The sequence below is a fragment of the Notechis scutatus genome, chromosome Z (assembly GCF_049901735.1).
Source record: "Notechis scutatus isolate UNSWTSFEM ecotype Mainland chromosome Z, rNotScu1.2, whole genome shotgun sequence".
In the NCBI taxonomy this organism is placed as follows: domain Eukaryota; kingdom Metazoa; phylum Chordata; class Lepidosauria; order Squamata; family Elapidae; genus Notechis; species Notechis scutatus.
Genome location: NC_142025.1, coordinates 135,642,179 through 135,663,774, shown reverse-complemented (window position 1 = coordinate 135,663,774; position 21,596 = coordinate 135,642,179). Strand labels below are relative to the sequence as shown.

At 42.1% G+C, this 21,596-nt stretch overlaps 2 protein-coding genes across 6 annotated transcripts in view; one reads left to right on the top strand and one right to left on the bottom strand.

Moving 5' to 3' along the window:
- The window catches only part of EMP3 (epithelial membrane protein 3 (MAM blood group)), a 112,980-nt gene that overhangs the window by 25,269 nt on the left and 66,115 nt on the right, over positions 1 to 21,596 (top strand). The gene's annotated exons all lie outside the window — the stretch shown is intronic.
- MYADM (myeloid associated differentiation marker) lies at positions 1,151 to 15,063 on the bottom strand. Of its 5 annotated transcripts, none has more exons than XM_087944889.1 (3): positions 14,732 to 15,063; positions 12,141 to 12,289; positions 1,151 to 4,225 (listed from the first exon to the last, which is right to left on the bottom strand). In XM_087944889.1, exon 3 carries the CDS (start codon positions 4,212 to 4,214, stop codon positions 3,309 to 3,311), a length of 906 nt encoding a protein of 301 aa, XP_087801015.1. In that variant the 5' UTR covers positions 4,215 to 4,225; positions 12,141 to 12,289; positions 14,732 to 15,063; the 3' UTR covers positions 1,151 to 3,308. The 5 variants fall into 5 exon arrangements, with proteins under 5 accessions (XP_087801015.1, XP_087801018.1, XP_087801014.1 ...); XM_087944892.1 differs by lacking the exon at positions 12,141 to 12,289 and adding an exon at positions 10,577 to 10,621 and having other exon boundaries at positions 14,732 to 14,863; XM_087944888.1 differs by lacking the exon at positions 12,141 to 12,289.

The following is a 21,596-nucleotide window of genomic DNA, read 5'->3' as shown; positions in this document are numbered from 1 at the left end:
GCCCATTTGAGGCAGTTTTTGCCCTCCTGGAGGCTCGAGGGAAGCCTCCGCAGCCTCGGGAGGCCGAAAAATGGGCCTTCCAGAAATTCAGCCTCCAGAGAGCCTGTGGAGCTCGGGGAAGGCCGTTTTCACCTTCCCTGAGGCTCAAGGAAAGCCTGTGGAGCCTCTGGAGGCTGAAAATGGGACCATTTCGGCACTTCTGGTATTTCCGGAAGGCCGGTTTTTCAGCTTCCCGAGGCGGCAGAGGCTTCCCTCAAGCCTCCAGGAGGGCGAAAAAGGCTGGGCCGAAAATCAGCTGGAAGGCACGTACATGCGCAGTGCAGGTAAGTTTGGCTGGGGCTCGTGTGCCCGCATAAATGGCTCTGCGTGCCACCTATGGCACGCATGGCATAAGTTCACCATCACGTCTCTATACAATTTCAGACAAATGGCGTCCAATCTCTTCTTACAAACCTCCACTAAATGGAGGCAAGTCATTCCACTGATTGTTGTTAGGAAACTATTCTTTAGTTCTAGGTTGATTCTCTCCTTCATTAGTTTCCAAACATTTCTTCTGCCTTCTGGTGCTTTGGAGAATAGCTTGACTCCCTCTTCCTTGTGGCAGCCCCTTAAATACTGGAACACTGCTAACCTTTCACCCCTAGTCCTTCTTTCCATTAAACTAGACATACCCAATTCCAGCAACCATTCTTTATATTTTTAGCCTCCAGTCCTATTTATTTGCTCATTTCAAGAAGATTATGAATATTTTTATGGCATTATTGATGTTTTATTTTTGATAAATCATCTAGCTGCAGGGTGGTCTAAGATTCTAGCAAATAAATATATAAATGGGCTGACTGTAAGTTCTGTAAGCTTGGTACTTCAAAAATAAACTGAAAAGTGAGAGAAAGAGATGAGAAGACTATTTTTATTGAAGTTTTAAACAGCTAAGCCAAAAATAAATCAGTTCAGACCTCTCTAATAACAATCCAATATTGGAGGATCATAGAAATCTGCAGCTGCTATCAAACTGGTGTAAAAATCCATTTTTGAAGTGCCCCTTAAGTCAGAAAAAAAGCCTATTTCTACTGTAGCTATTCAGCCTCTTGGTGTCCAAAATGTACCTTTTTAAATTCAGAAATGCTAGAAATAGGATTGACACACTCCATTGTATCATTGCTCCTTTATTTTGTACACATACATTGATTTGCATATTTCAAAAAATAATAAAAACGTTGTAGATGAAGTTGTGGATAATTGAGACAAGAAGGAAGCTTATATTTCTACCTACGCTGCATAATGTTATAAGTATTTTGGTAAATGCAGTAGAAACACATACAAATAACTTCTATTGCTGAGCTAATGGGGAAAGACTTATGTTTTCTGAAATACAAAGTTGAAAAACAGTATTATCTAATACCAAGTGCCTGGAATATTAAAAAAAAACTACATTAACAACCATAAAGAAACCAAAAGTTATGCATTTAATACTTTGCAAAGCATGTCTTTTTCTACCATGTTTTATTTAAAAAACAGAGGATGTCTTATACACTTTTAAAAAAAACATCAAAATGTAAAGAAAAACAATTTACACTATCTTTCTGTAAAACAATCTATTTGTTAAGAAACTTGAAGGCAAGAATTTGTAACTCTTACTTAAATGTTGCTCCACTGCAGTTGTTATCTTTCAGCCTGGTGCAATCACAAATAAGTGTCTTTCCATTTCCCCATATCAGAATGTTCCTTGTAACCTCCCCAATGTGTTTTGTTGACTTTTGAAGAAAAAGAGAGAGAGAGCTGCCCTTTTTGAAGGAAAGTTACTGCAAGCCTCAACAAATCCTGCATAAATCATTTTGCAGGATATGGATGGATTTCTATTGCAGATTTACTGGCAGACATGAATCCATTACTGTACAGTTAATTTCTCCCCGAGCAACCATGGAGAATAAACCCTCCATGGTGGTGCAAAGCAAGCCATCCATCTAGCGCTGCTTCTGTGCAGTCCCCATTCATCCGATGGAAAATGCAAGCAGCCATTGGCTCTACTGTAAACATCCACCTTTCCCAAAACAAATATTACATATTCATGATGGAAAACAGCAAGTATATTTGGTAAGGGCAAAGGGGTTTCTTTGCATGATGACAGAAAGAGGAACCCAATGTTTTGAAGGCACTAATATGGAGGAATATTTTTTTAAGGCCAAATAAAATATGTACATCAAAAATGCTCCGAATTCTTCTTTTCTGCTAGCAAAGTTCCTGTTTTAGCTGCATACTTTTCCTCTGAATCTTACTGGCTGATGGTGGCTACTGGCATGTGTTTTGGAAGTTAGTGGTCTGGATAGAGGGTAGCCAGGGTGACAAAGACAGAAAATGGGAAACTTAACTGCAAACTAAGTAATTTAAAGAAAATGTTAGGAAGTGGATTCTTATGAGAATATAGGTAATCCCCGACTTACAACCACAATCAAGCCCAAAATTTCTATGTCTAAATAAGACATTTGTTAAGTGAACTATGCCTCCCTTTTCATTTTTCTTGCCACAATTGCTAAGTGAATGAATGCTTGTTAAGGGAATCCGTCTTCCTCCTTGACTCTGTTTCTCAGGTGGCCTCAAAAGGTGATCACCTGATCCCGGGACACTGCAGCCGTCATAAATGTGACTCAGTTGCCAAGCATCTGAATTTTGATCACATGGATCATGGAGATGCTGCGATGGTTGTTGTGAAAAACGGTTCCTAAGTCGCTTTTTTTCAGGGTCGTTGTAACTTTGAACAATCACTAAATGAACTGTTGTAAGTCGAGGACAACCTGCATCCTGGAGTCTCCCCATCGAGAATAGTGTGTGCCCCCCGCTCTCTCTCTCTCCCTGCTTTCCCCCCCCCACTCAACTGGCACCTGCAATTTCAACACCACTTTTAATAGCCCTAAGCACCTTCTCATGCCTTGGAACACAAAGTTCCTGACGAACTATACTGTCGAAGATACATGCATGGGAATAGCCAAAGATGATTAAGAAGAGAAGCATTTGTGAGCCATCCCAAACTCTGCAATACAACAAGTTATCATTTTGCTGTTATGTGCAATAGGATCAGGATGGAGAGAGGAAAAGAATTATTGTGTGGCAAGCAGAGAGCGTAAATCTAGGCTAAGAAGAAGGCAATTGAGAAGGCAGGAGAGAAAAAGAGAATGAATTAGTCCGAGACTGCAGGCAGAAGAAAGGAAAAAAATCAGAGCAAAAGAGAGAAAAGCATGACCCCTTCTTCTCTTTCCACTTCCCTTCTTTTGGACACTGCTGCCTTGATGCTCCTAACTGCCAGCCACCTTCTATCCCTGGATGAATATCAGCCGTGCAGAGTACACCAGATCTGCCAGGTACATCAGCAGATTGATGGCGGTTAGAACAGCTACAGCAACATTCTTGTCCCATGTACAGAATTGTCTACCTCCACAGAATGCGCTTCGAGATGGCTGTCCCCCATGCTTTTGGTCAAACTTGTAGAGAGGCCAAATAATTGTGGCGGTGGCATACATGAGCACAGCCAATAAAGTGTAGCCGCTGAGGAATTTGTTGAATGGACATGGCAACCAGCCAGTGCATTCGCCAATGCAGAGGATAATCACCACGAGGGAGAGGATGAAGCAAATGCAGTAGACCGCCATACACCACTTAAGAGCATCTGGATGGTCATAAGTAGGCGGGTCACTTATGAAGACAAAGATGATGCAGGCAGTAAAAGTCTCCACCACCTTCAGTAATCCTGGGACTGTTGCCATGTAGCCGGTGACTTCTCCTGGTTTAGCTTTGGTTATGCTGACCTCGGTGAGGTAAGATAGGCAGGCTAGGCAAGAAAACACAGTGGCGGAAATGCGGTATCCCCGTTCGTCACGAGAAAGATGCTCATTCGAAATGAAGAATACCGGGTAGATAATGGAAGCAGAGAGGCACATCAGGGTGGCATACATGGCGAAGGTGATGGGGAAGTTCTTCCAAGAGACCGGCATGCGATGCTGGAGGCCAGCAAACTCAACCACCAAGATGACAATGGTGATGGCAAAGCAGACGCACCAGGAGAACATGCACCAATCCCCATTGCGGCCATACCAGGCCTCCCGGTTGGCCACCAAGCTGAAGGCCACACAGGTGAAAAGGGCTTCCAGGAGGCGAACGATGCCCAAGGGAGAGGTGAGGGCATTCGTGTTGCCCACTGATTTTGAGCGGGTTACTGGCATCGTGCAAAGATCTAGGGAGGAGAAGAAAGACACAAAATGCAAAACCTTTATCACATGAAAATATACAATTTAGAATACATTTCCTGAATTTAGGGCTAAGGAATAAAGGAACAGCGGGCAGATGTAGGACAAGATCAGGCTGAGCCCGGGGAAGTCAAATGCGTCATAAGCCATGAGTCCCTGCGTGCCCACACGAGATCAAAGTCCAGTCTATTGTGAATGCCTCTCTTATCACCCACTCATTTCCCTTAACTGCCAGTGGGTCAGATTCTTTAGAGAGCTTAACTTTGCAATAAATCTTTATATTCATTTGTACTGCCTGACTCTCCTGATTTCCCACAGCCTTCTGCACCCCTGCATCTTCGAAACAGGTTGGATTTCCCGTCTTACTATTTCCAATCAGGATTCCATTCTTCTCTTTCCTAGCAATAAGCCAAAATAACTGCAGGACTACAAGTTGCGGAAGACTAATTTAAGTGCCATTGTCTCCTGAACCTGCCTGAATATTGTAGAAGTCAGAGCAGGGATGGGAGAGATCTATCACTCCAGGTATTGTTGGACAAGATCTAAAAGCAGTCCCAATCAGAATGGATTATAGTTAGTCCTCAACTTACGATCATCACTGAGCCCGGAATTATGATCACAAGTTGTGTCGGTTGTTAAATGGGTCAGCATGTGACCATGCCCAATTTTATAGACCGGTTTTGCAGCGATTATTAAGGGAATGCCATTATTGTTAGACAATTCCTTTGTCTACAATGGGCGTGTTTGGGTTGGTTTTTTTTGCCAAAACAGGAAGTAACAACCACTTTCTGGCAAAAATCATCTAAGTCCTGGTCACATGACCATGGGATGCTGCAAACACAACCAACATTTGATCATGTGACAGGCAGAGGCCATCAGAACTTTGAATCTGAGTCATAAGTAGCCCTGAGAAGTCCGTTGTATCTTCAAATAGTCACTAAATGAACAGCCATAAATTGAGAACTATCTACATATGAATTCTAGTCCCATGTCTGGAGAATTATAGAATCATAGGGCTGGAAGGGGCCTTCAAGCTTTTCTAATCCAACCCCCTGCCCACAGCACATTTTATTACATCCCAGACAAATGGCTGACCAATTTTTTTCTTCAAGACTTCCAACAATGGACCATCCACAATTCTAGGAGGCAAGCTGTTCCATTGATTGATAGTTTTCACTACCCGGAAAATTCTCCTTAATTCCAGATTGGATCTCTCTTTAACGAGCTTCTACCCACTGCTTCTTGTCCGGCCTTCAGGTGCTTTGGAGAAAAAGTCAACCCCCTCCTTCATGTGACTGTCCCTCAGGTATCGGAAGACACTATGATGTTATCCCCCTAAACCAGGGGTCTCCAACCTTGGCCGCTTTAAGACTTGTGGACTTCAACTCCCAGAATTCCTCAGCCAGCTTAGCTGGCTGAGGAATTCTGGGAGTTGAAGTCCACAAGTCTTAAAGCGGTCAAGGTTGGAGACCCCTGCCCTAAACCTTCTTTTTCTTACGTTAGACAGACTTAGTTCCCTTAACCTTTCCTCACATAGTTTAGCCTCCAGGGCCGGGGTGGGCAACTTTAGGACTTGTGGACTTCAATTCCCAGAATTCCTTAACCAGCCACAAAATTGCCATACTGGCCCACTCCTGCGCCAGAAAGCTCACAAGCCAGATGTCTATAGGTAATCTATCAACATTTGTCTGTGGGCAACATGGACGTTCTAACCCATGATAGCAACTGTGGGACATCAAAATCTACAAGGGAAAAAAAAGAAGGTACTGTATTTGCCGGCGTATAAGACTGGGCGTATAAGACGACCCCCCCACTTGGAGGCATGTTTTTCAGGGCAAAAAAGTTGTCTTATACGCTGGCAAATACGGTAACTAATCATCCAATATATTACACAGTGTGTATGTTATTCTGTGTTGGGAATGAAGGATGTTTGAACTCTCTTAGATGGACTGTCTAAAGGAGCGTGTCTCGGAGTAGGCAGGCGTTACTTCAGAACCCTGGCCCTTCCCGGCGGAGTCCCTTGGGCTTTCCTGCAACAGATTCCTCTTGCAATGCGTCCGATAGGTCAGCCAAACGATCCCGGCGGGGTGACCAGAAATCCCCGGGGCTGCAGCGGCAGGGCGGAGTGCCAGGGGCCGTGGGAGGAGCAGGAAGGCGGGCAGCCTTCACATGGCCCTGCCTGGGGCGACAGGAGCGACCCACGCCTCTCGCTCCCCCAGTCGCTGCAGCCTTGGGCGGAGCGAGGCGAGCGGGATTCGAACCTGATTCAGAGACGCAGGGAGGCTCTTGGCGGAAGCGGCGGGGATCCGGGAAGCCAGAGGCGCCTTCGCTGCGTCCCACAAGCATCCGAAAGCCGGCAGTGGATATACCGTATTTGCCGGCGTATAAGACGACCCCCCCCCACTTGGAGGCATGTTTTTCAGGGCAAAAAAGTCATCTTATATGCCGGCAAATACGGTAGTTCAACTAAACATAGACAATTTAATTTTTATCAGCCTGCTCTGAGGTTTATAATTCATTTATGTTACTTATTTATGTATGCTATTTCTGACAGATGGCACTCCAGTCTCTTCTTGAAAGCTTCCAGGGATGAAGCTCCCACAACTTCTGAAGGCAACTTGTGTTCCATGGGTTGCTTGTTCTCACTGTCATAAAGTTTCTCCTTATTTCCAGGTTGAATCTCTCCTTGTTCAATTTTCATCCACTGTTCATTGTCTGGGGTGCTTTGGAAAATAGCTTGACCCCCTCCTCTCTGTGACAGCCCCTCAACTATTGGAAGACTGCTCCTATGTCTCTCTTGGTTCTTCTCTTCACTAGACTAGACATGCCGAGTTCCTTCAACCGTTCATTGTATGTTGTAGCCTGTAAAGGTTTTCCCTGTCCAATCATGTCCAACTATAGGGGAAGGTGCTCATCTCCATTTCTTGGCCGGAAGCTAGCATTGTCCGAAGACATTTTCCATGGTCATGTAGTCATCATGGTTAAATGCTGAGGCACACAGATTGTTACCTTTCTACTGAAGTAGTACCTATTAATCAACTCGCATTTGCATGCTTTTGAACTGCTAGGTGGGCAGGAGCTGGAGCAAGGATGGGAGCTCAACCATTATGTGGAGCTCGGGTCTCGAACCCAGGGTATCTATCTATTAGTTTTCCAGCCAACAAACCCAGCATCTTTAACTGTTGAGCCATCATGCCCCATCTGAATAATAGGAGATATAAATTTCAGCCAACCCCAAGGATGTCTCAAACAATCCGTTTCCCACATGCAGGACAGGCTATGTGCATGGAAGCATTCAACACAACACAAATCATATGATGCAGCAACAGTTTGGCCCCAGAAATATTGGTAGTGACATTTTTTTTTTGTCTGACTTCTTCTAGTGGCTTCTTCTAGTGTTCTGTTTTATGACCAGTTTTTTTAAAACTATAATCTTCTTTCTGCACTAAATACATTGCAGATCCATTAGTCTTTTCATGTATCAAATTTATTGATTTCCCACTTAACTCCTGGCCAGTTTGTTGAAATAATGGGCACATTTATGGAGCTGAAATAATGTTGAAATAGTGGGCATGTCTATAGGGCTGGATTCATAACTAGAATTCTCCAGATAAAATGTAGCTCTTATTATCTTGATTTATAGTACTTTTTTTCAGATTTGGCATAGCTAACTCAACAAGTGCAGATAAAAAACATTCTCAATAACAAAAGGTTCTCAACAGAAGGTAGAATCTAGAATTGTCCCAATATTTTATTGAGGTAACTAAAAAGTTACACTTACAATTGTAACTTGTAACTCCTTTGATAAACTTCAGTTAATTTAAACATTGCCCCAGCCTGACAGATGCCACTTGGGCGAAAATTGATTAAGCTCACCTCTTTGGCTCCGGTAGAGAAATGGAATTTCATCAAGGGAAATCTTTTGTGTCTATGCTCCACTTTGATGCCAGACAATTCCATCTCATGAAAATCCACACTGCACCTAGGAAAGGATCTGGGCATCTAAGATCACCCACCCCAAAGGGATCCTCAAGCCTCACACATCCAAAGGGCAAGGGCATCTTATTTTGCACATCTAATAGGCCTCATATCAGCTTCACATCACAGCCCCTTGTCACTATATGTATGTCCCTCTCAGCTTTCCGTAGTGAAGAATGGCTGAATCTTCATTTTACTGTCTGGCTTTTAGAAGTAAATCCTTCCTCTATTTGGAACAATCATCCTGCATTTTTCATTGGATTACCCAGCTTGGAATCAGGCCAAAGAAATTCTTTTAATAAAGCTAAATTCTTCTAATAAAGCTGTTTCCTTTTGTAAACGGAGATAAATCTTCCTGACTTACACAGCACGTATTATGAACTGGTTATGAATAATGGAAACTGAAGTCCAAAAAGTCCCAGAGGCTGGAAAAGTCTGGGTGGCATATTGTCCACCCAAAGCTAATATAGCCCTTTGCTCTCTGGATTGTGTCAAAGTAAGATGCAATGGGAGAACGGACAACAATTTCTGGGGACTAAAAAGTCACCGCAATCTATCTGTGTCTCACAATTACATTACAAGACAAAAAGAACTGCTATTTTTTCAAGCCAAAATAGGGAAACACTAACTTCCTGAAGAAGTTGAAGGGCAAGGCGAACAACAAGGCCTGAGAAAGGGTGGAGACTTGAGCAGGGGAGGGGTAAGAGAAAAACCATCTTATCCATGTAAGGGAAAGAGAAAAATTCCTTTTTGTCCAGTGTTGGACATTTGGTTTTAATCAAGCTCTCCTTCTGAGCTTGCGGAAGGGGGTGGAGGGCGGGGCGGAAGGGTGAGTCAGAGAAATCCCAGGCGTTAAGCCAATTTCACTGTCTCCTTTCTGAGCCATCTCCCAAAAAAAAATGCAACCCACCCTTCCTTTTCCCTCCTGCATATCCCGAAGCAAGGATTTTCTTTCCTGTCAGCTCCAAAGTCAGAAATGTCTCCTAGAAGCTCCTTTCACTTGGCTGCAAGAGAAGCCAGAATCCTTTGGTAGGGGTAGCCTTGCCCTACCCATCAGCCCCTCCCGGTGTTTGGAGAGAAGGAAAGGAAAGGGAAAAAAAGAGAGAGATGTTTGAAAGTAAAGGTAAGCTGCTTAAACAGATAAACAGATAATCAGAGTTGGAAGGGACCTTATGGGTCATCTAGTCCAACCCCCCCACCCAAGTGGGAGACCCTACACCATTTCTGACAAATGGCAGTCCAATCTCTTCTTGAAGGTCACAAGTGATGGCGCTCCCACAACTTCCGAGGGCAACTTCTGTTCCATGGGTTGATTGTTCTCGCTGTCAGAAAGTTTCTCCTTATTTCCAGGTTGAATCTCTCCTTGTTCAGTTTCCATCCATTATTCCTTGTCTGGCCTACAGGCGCTTTAGAAAATAGCTTGACCCCCTCCTCCCTGTGGCAGCCCCTCAAATATTGGAAGACCTCTATCATGTCTCCCCTGGTCCTTCTCTTCACTAGACTAGCCAAGCCCAGTTCCTGTAACCGTTCTTCATATATTTTAGTCTTCAAGAAAAGGAAAGCAGAAAAACCACTTTAAACCATTTTAAAATGGGTTTTAAAATTTTAATGGCTTACATTGCCTGTTAGCACTCACTATATAGAAACTGTGCCACTGTAGAGGATATTTTGCAGGAAGCCGCAAGGTTTAGTTTTCACTAAAATGTTGTGCTATATTATCCAGGCACATACAGCCATGCTGGTTCTTTGCAGCCTAACAAAAGGGAAATGGGTGACTGAACAGCCTATTTTGCAAAGCTGTTCTCCCTGGCTAACATGCAGCTGCACAATTTGACACAATCAAATCAAGAGGAAAAAAACTGCTAGACAACGTCATTTTTCAGGTAGCAGAAAAACAATTCCCTGTACGAATCCTGCTATCTTTTCCCTATCTTTGCACTGAGAAAATGAGCATTTCAGAGAGTAGAATTTATCAATGTTCTTCAACGGGCAGTTTCTAACTATACTAAGAGCTTCCTTGATGAGATAACTTCAGACTTGTAACCCTTGATCTGCAGCCTGAAATGGAACGATCTAGATAAATAAGACTGTTTTCCATTTGACTCTGCTGTGCATTTGAGTTGATTCATCCATCTTAATGTTTTTTTTCCAAGCACACTAACCAATACCAAGGGTAAAATTTTATATACATCTCTCTCTCCACTCTTCTCATGTAATATGCTTTTAAAATTACTATTTGTATCCCACCCTTCTTATGCTGGTGTATGACTGTAATAAAGATTTAATTTGATTTGATTGATGCTGAAGATGGAACAAAAACAAAACTCTACATTGCAGTTTTACCACATTCGTTCTCTCACCCTGCAAGGTACATTCAAAGACGTACCTACAATTGATGAAGGAACCTGCAAAAGTCAAATTCATCAGTGATTTTAAGGCTGTCTCAGAACATCACAACAGGATCAGAATTTAAAGGAAAATATAAGCATTATCTAAACAATAATGGATAAACAACTAATCAAAGAATACCTTCACGTAATCTTATGAACAGTCTGGACCAAAGATATAAAAAGAGAGGTTGGAATTTGCATTTACCAGAAATAATATTGACAGTTACTGAGAAAATATTCAGTCATCGTGCATTGGTGGAAAAAAAACCTTGAGCAAAGAAGAGGTGGCAACGCCCAGGGTGTAGAACTATTTCTTGCACACTGCAGGATACAATTGGAGCTTTGTTTCAAGCACAGAAAACTCTAGAGGCAGGATCTTAGAAGAGCTGCTTCCTGTTCCCTGTTCCCTTCAAAACCCCAGCACTGTGCCCACAAAAGCAGAAGACATGGGGAAAAAAAGCAGAACTCACTGGATAAAATTGGAGTTGAGAAGTAATGCTAGGTGGGTCATGGCAAGGCATTGAAATGAATAAAGGTGATTCAAAGAACAGGTAGCCCTTGACTTACCGCCATAACTGAGCCCAGAATTGCAGTAGTAACTCGTGGCATTCAATAGCAGGTCACCACGTGACCACACCCAATTTTACTTTCTTTTTTGCAGCGATCCTTAAACAGCCGATGTTTAAGCAAACAGAATAGTCTACATTAAACTCATTATACCCAATAAATGCTGATTTCCAGCCAAAAAATTGCAGAACACTGCAGACAGATATAGATGCCACCGGTTGGCATGTGCCCAAAATGGGATAAACTGATTACAGGGCGGAGATGGAAAGTTGCTGTTGTTACTTTGGAACTAGGTCATAATCTGGGGAGCTCTGTCATAACTTTGAATGATCGCTAAGTGACTGGTCATAAATCGAGAACTACCTATATTTAAAAGCTAGGGAATCCTTAAACCTTGTATCTCTCTCTAGATCAGTATTTCTCAAACTTATCCACATGAAGATGTGTGTGTGGCATGATGGCTGTGAAATTCTGGGAGTTCACATATCTTAAAATTCCTTAGATAATACAAAGGGGTCACTCCTTCTTTTACGTGAACTTACGTAAATTCCTTAGATAATACAAAAGGGTCACTCCTTCTTTTACGTGAACTATTGATTAAACTACAGAATATATTTTACAAATAAATACATATGAATAGATTTCAGTTGTAATAGCCAAGAAATACCCTGATTGATCTAATATTATTTATTGACAAACTCAGGGGATCTTTTTTCCATCCATAAAAAAACAGGATTTCTCGGTTTTCAAAGCATGGCATTAGATTTTTAAAGGGTGTTTTTCTGTGCATATGCCTGCATGAGGAGAATTTATATTTTAGAAAATCTGTTGCAAAACCATGGAATGGAACAGAAATCCATTGTTGCTGGTGCATGTTTGTGTCCTCTACTTAAGACCACAACTGGAATCAGAATTTCAGTTGCCAGGCAAGGCAGCTGTTAAGTGAGAGAATTATACTCAATTTTACCTTTTTCGCCATGATTGTTAAATTAATCACTTTGCTTGTCAGCTGGGATGGTCACAAATGGCAACGTCATGACTCCGAGATGCTGCAATCATTGGAAATATATTCCGGTTGCCAGGCTCCCCAATTTTGATCATGTGTCTGTGGAGATGCTGCAACAATGCACAGCGATGTTGTAAGTGCAAGAACTAGTCGTCAGTCTTTTTTTTTAATGTCGTCGTTAATTTTGAATGGTCGCTAAACACAAGTCAAGGACTACCTGTAATGGTTAAGGCACCTGGCTAGAGACCAGGAGACTATGAGTTTTAAGTGAAACTTGGCTGGTTGACTTTGGGCCAATCACTCTCTTCTCTCAGCCCCACTTACCTCACAAGGTTGTTGTTATGGAGACAATAGGAGAAGGAAGGAGTATCGTGTATATTCGCCATCTTGAGTTATTTAAAAAAATAAGAAAGCTAGGACTTTTTTCTTTTTTAAAAAAAGCATCATCATGATCTAGTCAGTGCAAGCTTTTTCAGGCTGTTTTCTGCCAAACTCAAGATTCTGTGAGAACTTGATGGAGCTCCAGAAGAAATTAAGAGGGGGAAAAAAGTTCACTTAATCACAATCTATGTCACAAAAGTTTTGCCTCTTGATTGAAGGATTCCAGGAAAAAAAAAATCTTAACAGGTTCCACAGCTTGGAAATCTTTGAACTTTCTGCCTTAGTGGACAACAGAAAGGCTACCAAACTGGGCTGCAAAACTGAAAAAACAATAGATGGCAGTAAAGAAATCTAGAAATTGTAATAATTGGCTGCCATCTAATGGTCCTTCGGATTTTTGAAGCCTAGATCTAACAGCATTAGTCCTGTAGTAATCATATTGCCACAAGCAGGGAAACGGTTATGAATTTTGAAAATAATAAATTCTTATGCAGATAAATGTGTATTATAAACAACTAACCACAGCATAGAGCAGGGAGGAGAAATATTTACAGTACAGACTTCTGTTTTCTGGAGTCTTGTCATAATACTACCAAAAATAGGCTAAGGATAATTAAGACAAATATACATTCTACAAAAACACGATATTAAAAAAAAAAATAAACATAGTGGTTCCTACTATCGAGCATCTAATGAACTGGGAATATTCACAATGAAATACATGGTATAAACTTCTGGATGTCGGTCATATCACACATACATTCCCTTAGTAAAATACCTCTCTTCTCCTTACAGAAAAAAATGTATTCAACAATACAGCATGTCCCTGTTTTGCTGATACAAATATATACTTTTTGACTCCATCATGTCTCATCTACTGCACAATTATCCTCTGCTTTCATTAAATACTGTTGAGATTGTAACAAGCATAGCTCTCAGACAGCATTAGATGCAGCTTCAGTCTTGATGTGGGCCACACCTAGCTAGGATCTATTACAATATCCTTGCCTCACCAGACCAGCCTTAGAAAATAATGATCTTTTGAGAAAATATTGCAGTACAGTATTAATAGAGGTAGACACATCTCCCTTAATTAAAACTTTTGTGAGACCAAAATAGCTGGTAAAATGAAAAAGCTGGACTCTTGTGGGAGGAACCCACCCACCCACCTTAAGTCTGCTCAGACAAAGGCCTTTTTAAAGGCACTTAACACAAGGTTGCACATTTTTTCCCTGTTATTCCTTGGCAGTTATATCAAGGTATACTGCCTTTAAATATGAAGGGCCTATTTAGCGAATGCATTGAGTTTTCACAGACTTCGGCTGTAAAACTGCAAATTATGTAATAATGCTGTAGTGGCACAATTTCAGATTTCAAAATATTTTCAGAGTTTTCTTTATGGAGAAGTTAGCCCTGGAGAAAATCTTGAAATCTTCACTACTTCTCTTTTCTTATTAATCAGGAGTTTCCAACTTTGGCAACTTAGAAGACTTCAACTCCCAGAATACCTCTGGGATTAAAGTTGCCAAGATTGGATACCCCTGCTAATAAACTTTGCTGCTCATTTGTTCCATTAAAACAGCCTGTTACACTCACTTCCCTGCCATAAAAGACACCCGATTGCCAAAGCCACGCTGGCAATGCATGCCACCCTCTCCCTATTTATTTGTTTGTTTATTTTATTTTATTTTTAAAAGACCATTAGCTCCCTGGTGTTGCCTCCTGCTGCAAAATTAAACCAATTTGGGGTGGTGGTGGGCTTTTTTTCAAAAGGGGAAGTCCAGGGTGGGGCACCCTGACATGGTAACCTCCATTAACTCACTAGAAACCTGCAAAGGGGGGACCCCCAAGTCACTCAGTCCTGCAAAGAGTCGCATTGGAGAGGCGGGGCAGCTCAGCAAATGCACCTCATTTCCCCAAAACGCTAAGCAACCCCACATTTCTAGCCTTAGCATTCTCCCCCGGCCCAGTTTTGCGCTTAACTCTTTAAATCCCTTTCCTTTCAGAAAGCAGCCAGGCGAGCCACGCACGTCGGGAGGCTTTAAACTCTGGACGCCCCTCAATCGCACGCGCTGTCCCTCCCCCCAACCTCAAGGGCCCCGCCCCACGGCTGCCCGAACTCCTCCGAGCGTCTCCCCCAGCCCCAATTTTCCTCCGGAGCTCCTTCTTACGGTACTTCCAAGGCTTGGGGCGGGCGGAGAGTCTGCACCGACGAAGCCTCCACGCGTGGCGAGGCGATGTGGCGAAAGATGCTCCTCGTGGGGCCGAGAAGGCGAGAGGAGCGCCTAAGTTGGGCTGGTCGAGACGGGAGGGCAGCTGGGTGTGGTACTAAACGCCGGAGAAGAAGGGAGGGAGCCTCCCGGCAGAAGGAGGGGGAGGGAAAGGGTGGGCCCTGGGCGGACGGAAAGGAGAGCTGAGGGGGTCGGGAGGAACTCTGTTTGTGGCCGTTGCTGCTGGCGACAAGGAGCAATAAGCATGACGCCACCGGTCCCACCCGAAAAGCAGCCTTCCAGGAACCCAGCGGTTCCCACGTGTTTTTCTCTCGCTGCTCCAGGTTTCCCGCCAGTTCGCCGGCTGAGCTTGAAAGAAGACGCCGGTCAGTCGCCCCGGAGGGCTCTTTGTCTTTCGGAGGTGGGAAGCCACAGCCTACCAATGTGGATGGCTTCATAGTTTTGAAAGGGTAGATGGGTATGTGTGTGTGTAACCCATCGTGCATCTTGTAGCAGTGCGTTCCATCGGCGGCTTGGGTAATAAAGTTAATCCTCGACTAAACAATAATTTGTTTAGTGACCGTTCTAAGTTACAAGGACACTGGAAAAAAGTTGTTTCACACTTACGACCGTTTCAGCATTTCAGATCAAAATTTAAACGTTAGTATTTATGACAGTTGCCATGTCTCAGGTCATGCGGCCCCCTTTTGTGACCTTCTGACAAGCAAAGTCAATGGGGAAGCCAGATTCACTTAACAACTGGGTTACTAATTTAACAACTGCAGTGATTCACTTAACAATGGCAAGAAAAGTCATAAAATGGAGCAAATTCGCTTAACAAATCTCTCGTTTAACAACAGAAATGTTGGGCTCAATTGTGGTCGTAAGCTGAGGACTACCTGTAACCTAAGAACATAGAGCGTCCTGCAATCTGTTCTCACAGTGGCTAACCAAGTTTGTAAACTCTCTGGACCCTCAGCAGATGGCCTTCAGAGGCCGTCACGCTGCCATCAAGGGCAGAGAGTCCGTTTGGTCTAGTCCAGTGATGGCGAACCTTTTTGGCACTGAGTGCCCAAACCATGTGCGCATGCCGGATTGCCGGAAAACGGAAGATCAGCTGGCCAGCTTCCCAGCCTGAAAAACAGCCTGAAAACACCCTGCAAAATGGCCTGTTTTTTGGCTGATTTTCAGGCCATTTTCTGGCGCCTGCAAAGACCAGCTAGCCAGCAAAAGAGCAGCTGGAGACAGTGTGCTTACCCACTGAGAGGGCTCTGTGAGCCACCTCTGGCACGCGTGCCATCACGGATCTAGTCCTTAAGGCGCAGGCTAGAAACCAGGAGACTGAGTTCTAGTCCTACCTTAGCTATGAAAACCACTTTGGACCAGTCACTCACTTTCAGGCCAGCTTGCCTCACAGGGTTGTTGTGGGGAAAATAGGAGGAGGAAAGAGTAATATAGCTATGTTTGCCATCCTGAGTTGCTTATAAAAAAAATAAGGTGAGATACAGGTAAATGTATTTCTTTTGTTTTTTTAAACTTGTATTCTGCCCATCTTGCAAGGATGATTCTAGGGCAGTTTACAGTTTCTGACATTAAATCGCCAGGGTCCCCAAGAATTCCCTGAACCATCCCTTCCTTGAAGCTAGCCAAGCCGATAGCACATATTTTGTAATAAATTCCAAAGTTTAATTGTGGGTTGTAAATTGAGAGATTCCCCCATTCCCCAGGTGTCACTTTGCTCCTGCAGAAATTCTGTAACCATGTTTCATAAAAATCATACTGTTGAAAGGCACTTTGGAGATCTTCTGGTCTAACTCTGTGCAGGGCAGGAATTCAGAACATCTCAAACAAATGTTTAATCTTTAATTGAACTCTTCCCATAATGGATCTGCCATGAGACCAAGAAGGAGACAGTTCTACTGCTTAGTAGCTCTCATAGAAATTTCCTCCTTATTTCAATGTCTTCATCTTGCAGCAGAGATAAAGGGTGTAACTCAATAATAAGGACAGAGTTATAAATTTTATTATCCATGACATTGGATAATTTTATTATCCAGGACACATGTAACAAAAATGAATATTGGGTCATCATAATCTTCGCTCTGTTGGCTTCTGGGTTAGTAGAAGGATTTCTCTTAATGCAAACATGTTCATCAATCATACTAAGGCACAAGTGCAGTGGATCTTGGTAACTAAGATGTGTGGACTTAGAAGTTCTAGAATTTCCCCATGTTTGGCTAAGGAATTTTGGGAACTGAAGTCCACACATCTTAAAGTTGTCATGGTTGAAAAACATTGCACTAGTGACTGTGGGGGGAGGTATCCCTACATCCACACCCATGACACAAGCAGGCCTGGGTCACGTTCTTTTTGATTGGTTTCATCTCAGTACTGGTCTGGACTGAGATGTTTGTAAGACTTTCTCCACAGACAGGCCTTAATGTAGTGCTTTCCTCCTCCTTGGCATTATCCAAAACTTCTTTTACAACAATTCAACCATCATACCAAAGTAAAAGTAAGCAAAATCAGCTTTTATGGCACCTCAAGTCTGGCCAGCTAATGCTTAAAGATACTATCAGTCCCTATTGGGAAAAGGGTTTAAGTCCAAACCAAACAAATTACATTACAGTTTCATGTGTTTATAGTCAGGGATATCTGCTTTTTTGTTTGTTTGTTTTACATAAGATGAAGGACTTGGAAAATCAAGGCCATCATCTTGAACTATTTTCTACATATGCACATCCCACAGATTCCCCTGCTCGTGGTTATTACTACATCGTTAAAGTATCTCATCCAGAAATGATGTCCCTCTGAACAAGGGCAGGTTTTTAAAAATAATAATTTTTATTAAATATTAATTATACAGATAAAACTAATGCAAATGATTAAAAAATAAGTGTAAAAAAGAGTGCTAAGAAAAAGAAAAACTAACTTCCTTCTTCATCCCAGCAAGTTTGAACAATTTTAGCAACTTATCACTATAAATTAAAAAAAAACAATCTCATTAGCTCATATTGCACTTAATTTTCTATAAACAAATCTTTAAAGCCTCATCAGAACCTGAAAAGAATGCTTAAGCTGTTCTTTAGCCTGAACTTTTGAATAATATGATTTTATCATTGCCCTGGCCTGCTCATGTCTGTTTGGCTGTGCAGAGGAGAAAGATGACTCTTATTGATTGGTGATGTGTTGTTGGTTTAGTGCATTTTTTTTTCAAAAGTGGCAACTTTAACGTGTCTATTGGGGAATTCTGGGAATTGAAGTCCACACGTCTTAAAATTGCCAAATTTAAAAAACATTGGTTTAGTGCAGGGGTCTTCAAACTTGACAGCTTTAAGACTTTTTGTGGATTTCAACTCCTAGAATTTCTCCTCCAGTCATGTTAATTCAGGAATTCTAGGAGTTGAAGCCCACAAGTCTTAAACTTGCCAAGTTTGGAGACCCTTGGTTTAGTGTATTGTGTGACTCCAGGGTCTCTCCATAGCTTGCCTGTGGAGCTTATGGCACAAGGGCCTTGACTTACAAAGATTACCCATGGGCCTTGACTTACAAAGATTCATTTTGCAACTAAAGTTGCAACAATTTTAAAGAATGTAACTAACAGGTCCTTCCACTTACAATCATCACAGCTTCCCCAAAGTCACATGATCAAAATTTGGGTACTTGGCAACCAGGATGGGCTTACTATAGTTGCAGTGCCTCAGGTCATGTGATCTCCATGTGCGACCTTCCCAGCTGACTTCCAACAAGCAGAATTAATGGGGGAAGCTATATTTGCTTTAATGACTGTGATTCACGTAGCAACTGCAGCGATTCGCTTGACAAGATCATAAAGTGATACATGACTCAGTTAACAACTGCTTTGCTTAGCAACAGGAATTCTGTCCCAATTGCGGCCATAACTCAACTACCTATACTTGAATGAAACATGAAGAACGGTTGCAGGAATGGGGCATGCCTGGTTTAATGGAAAGAAGGACTAGGAGTGACATGACAGCAGCCTTCCAATATCTCAGGGGCTGCCACAAAGAAGAGGGAGTCAAGCTATTCTCCAAAGCCCCTGAGGGCAGGACAAGAAACAATGGAAACTAATCAAGGAGAGAAGCAACTTTAGAACTAAGGAGAAATTTCCTAACAGTAAGAACAATTAACCAATGGAAGTTGTGCGTGCTCCGTCACTGTGGGCTTGTAAGAAGAGACTGGACTGCCATGTGTCAGAAATGGTGTAGGATCTCCAGCTTGAGATGGAGGTTGGGCTAAAAGACCTCCAAGGTCTCTTTGAACTGTTAGTTTGTTATTATAAATCTGAACTACCCTGGTTCTGTATTTCATTCCACTACACCTTTTTAAAGATCTTTTCTTGTTTTCTGGCTTGCATCACATTTTGTATTTCTTTTAAAAAGAAACCCAAAAGGAGAATAGACAATGAGTATGAATATCCCCTCTGTTCTTTAGAAAGGAGAACATTCCAAGGAAGATGCTTTGACTATAATTGACCCAGCCTGTAACTGGGCATGCAGGAGAAATCTCACCATGGTTTCCCTCTAAGCTTAGTCTTTCTCTGTTTCTCAACAAGGAAAACAGCGCAGAGACAAAAAGAGCAAGCCATTTGTTATAAAGACCAAAGCTGTGGAAAGTGCTGTAAATATCAGCCAAAATGATCAAAGGGAGAAGGATGGAGAAAAGGAGAAAAGGGTAAAAAGCGTTGGAGCTTTTGATTTAAGGAGAAAGAAGCCATTGTTGAAGTTAATGAAGCTATAAATACACAGAACTTTTATTTACTGATACTAAAAAAAGGAGAAGTTTGCTTCCCCCGTGGCATTAACAGGCAGGGATTTGGAATGAACAAAAAAAGGGACTTGCAGGTAATCCTTAACCATTCATTTAGTGGCCATTCAAAGTGACTTTCAATGGGTTCTCACATTTATGACTGTTGCAGCAATCCCACAGTCACATGATCAAATTCAGACACTTGGCAACTGGCATGTATTTATGAGGGTTGCAAAATCTTGAGCTCATGTCATCATCACCATTTGTGACCCACTTAGAGGGCTTCGGACAGGGAAAGTCAATGGGGGAATTGGATTTGCTTAATCACCACATCAACTGTAGTGATTCACTTAAACAGGGCAAAAAAGGGTCATACAACTGCCTTGTCCCATTTATTTATTTTATTTATTTTATTATTTATTTATTTGATTTGTCAATTGTTTACAAGATAATAAGTATAAGTGTATACATAGTTGTGAATGCATGAAATGGTTACATATAAGAAAAATAAAAGAATAGGAGAAACAATAGGACAGGGACTGTAGGCACGTTGGTGCGCTTATGCACGCCCCCTACAGACCTCTTAGGAAAGGGGTGAGGTCAATGGTAGACAGTCTAAGGTTAAAGTTTTTGGGGTTTGGGGAAGAGACTACAGAGTCGGGTAGAGTATTCCAGACATTGACTACTCTATTGCTGAAGTCGTATTTCCTGCAATCAAGTTTGGTGCGGTTTACTTTGAGTTTGTAACTATTGTGTGCTCTTGTGTTGTTATGGTTGAAGCTGAAGTATTCATTGACAGGTAGGACATTGCAATGTATGATTTTATATACCATGCTTAAGTCAGACCGAAGACGGCGTAATTCAAGGTTTTCTAGTTCTAGAATTTCAAGTCTGGTGGCATAAGGTATTCTACAACGAGTAGAAGAGTGGAGAACTCTTCTTGTGAAATATTTCTGGACTTTCTCAATTGTGCTAATATCATATACGTAATGAGGGTTCCAGACTGATGAACTGTATTCGAGTATTGGTCTAGCAAATGTTTTGTATGCTCTGGTTAGTAGTGTGATATTACCAGAGAAAAAGCTACGTAGGATTAGGTTAACAACTCTTAATGCCTTTTTGGCTATGTAGTTGCAGTGGGCTCTAGCACTCAGATCATTAGAGGTGAGTATTCCAAGGTCCTTTACAGAGCTTGGGTCATCAACAAGGTCTTGACTATTCAGCTTGTATTTTATTTTCTGATTTTTTTTTGCCAATATGTAAGACAGAGCATTTATTTGTTGAGATTTGAAGTTGCCATTTGTTTGACCATTCGGATACATAGTCAAGATCATAAGTTGAGATTGTATTGAAATAACTTGGGGAACTTCCTGCAACAGTAGCATCTGATTTTAAAGAAGAGTTGAAGTAATTCAGGGAGGGCAGATCTATTTCTAGCTGCTGTTTGCAGTAGTAACAGGAATGTCCCCAAAGGGAGTTTAAAGTAAGTGAGAAGGACTGCCAAACTGCACAATTGAAACCAGATCTCCTTCTTGGGATCATTGTACATGCAACACCAGAAAAGGGATCGGGCTATAATTGTGTGGTTGTGGATACCATCTTGACTTTTCTAACCCTCCCTCTTAACACCCCTGAATAGCATACAGAGCTTCCAAATTTAGAAGTAGTGGATTTACGTTTATATTTTTATTTCTCCTCTTAGTACAGCCGTGCTAGTTGAGGAATTCTGGAAGTCCATGCATTTTAAAATTGCCAAGGTTGGGAAACCCTTTATTAACTGTGTTCAGACTACAGAATACAAACCTGGAAAGGCCCTTAGAGATCATCTTGTCCAACCTGCATCTCTTAGTAGAAGCTCAAAGATGCATATTACCCCTTGGATCAGTACCTACCCATGTGACATAGGTTCAGATTGATGGTCTCTACCCAGCCTCTATTGTGCTTGTTTCAAACCTATGCATTGCCCAAATGGAGGACAGGTTAACCAATAATAATCTGAAGCTGCTCAGATGGAAGAGAAACCAGGAGAAAATATGATTAACATCAATACAGCTAA

What these genes read in the sequence shown, in the direction of transcription:
- MYADM (XM_087944889.1), bottom strand. Translation starts at nt 4,214, where the DNA reads ATGCCAGTAACCCGCTCAAAATCAGTGGGCAACACGAATGCCCTCACC.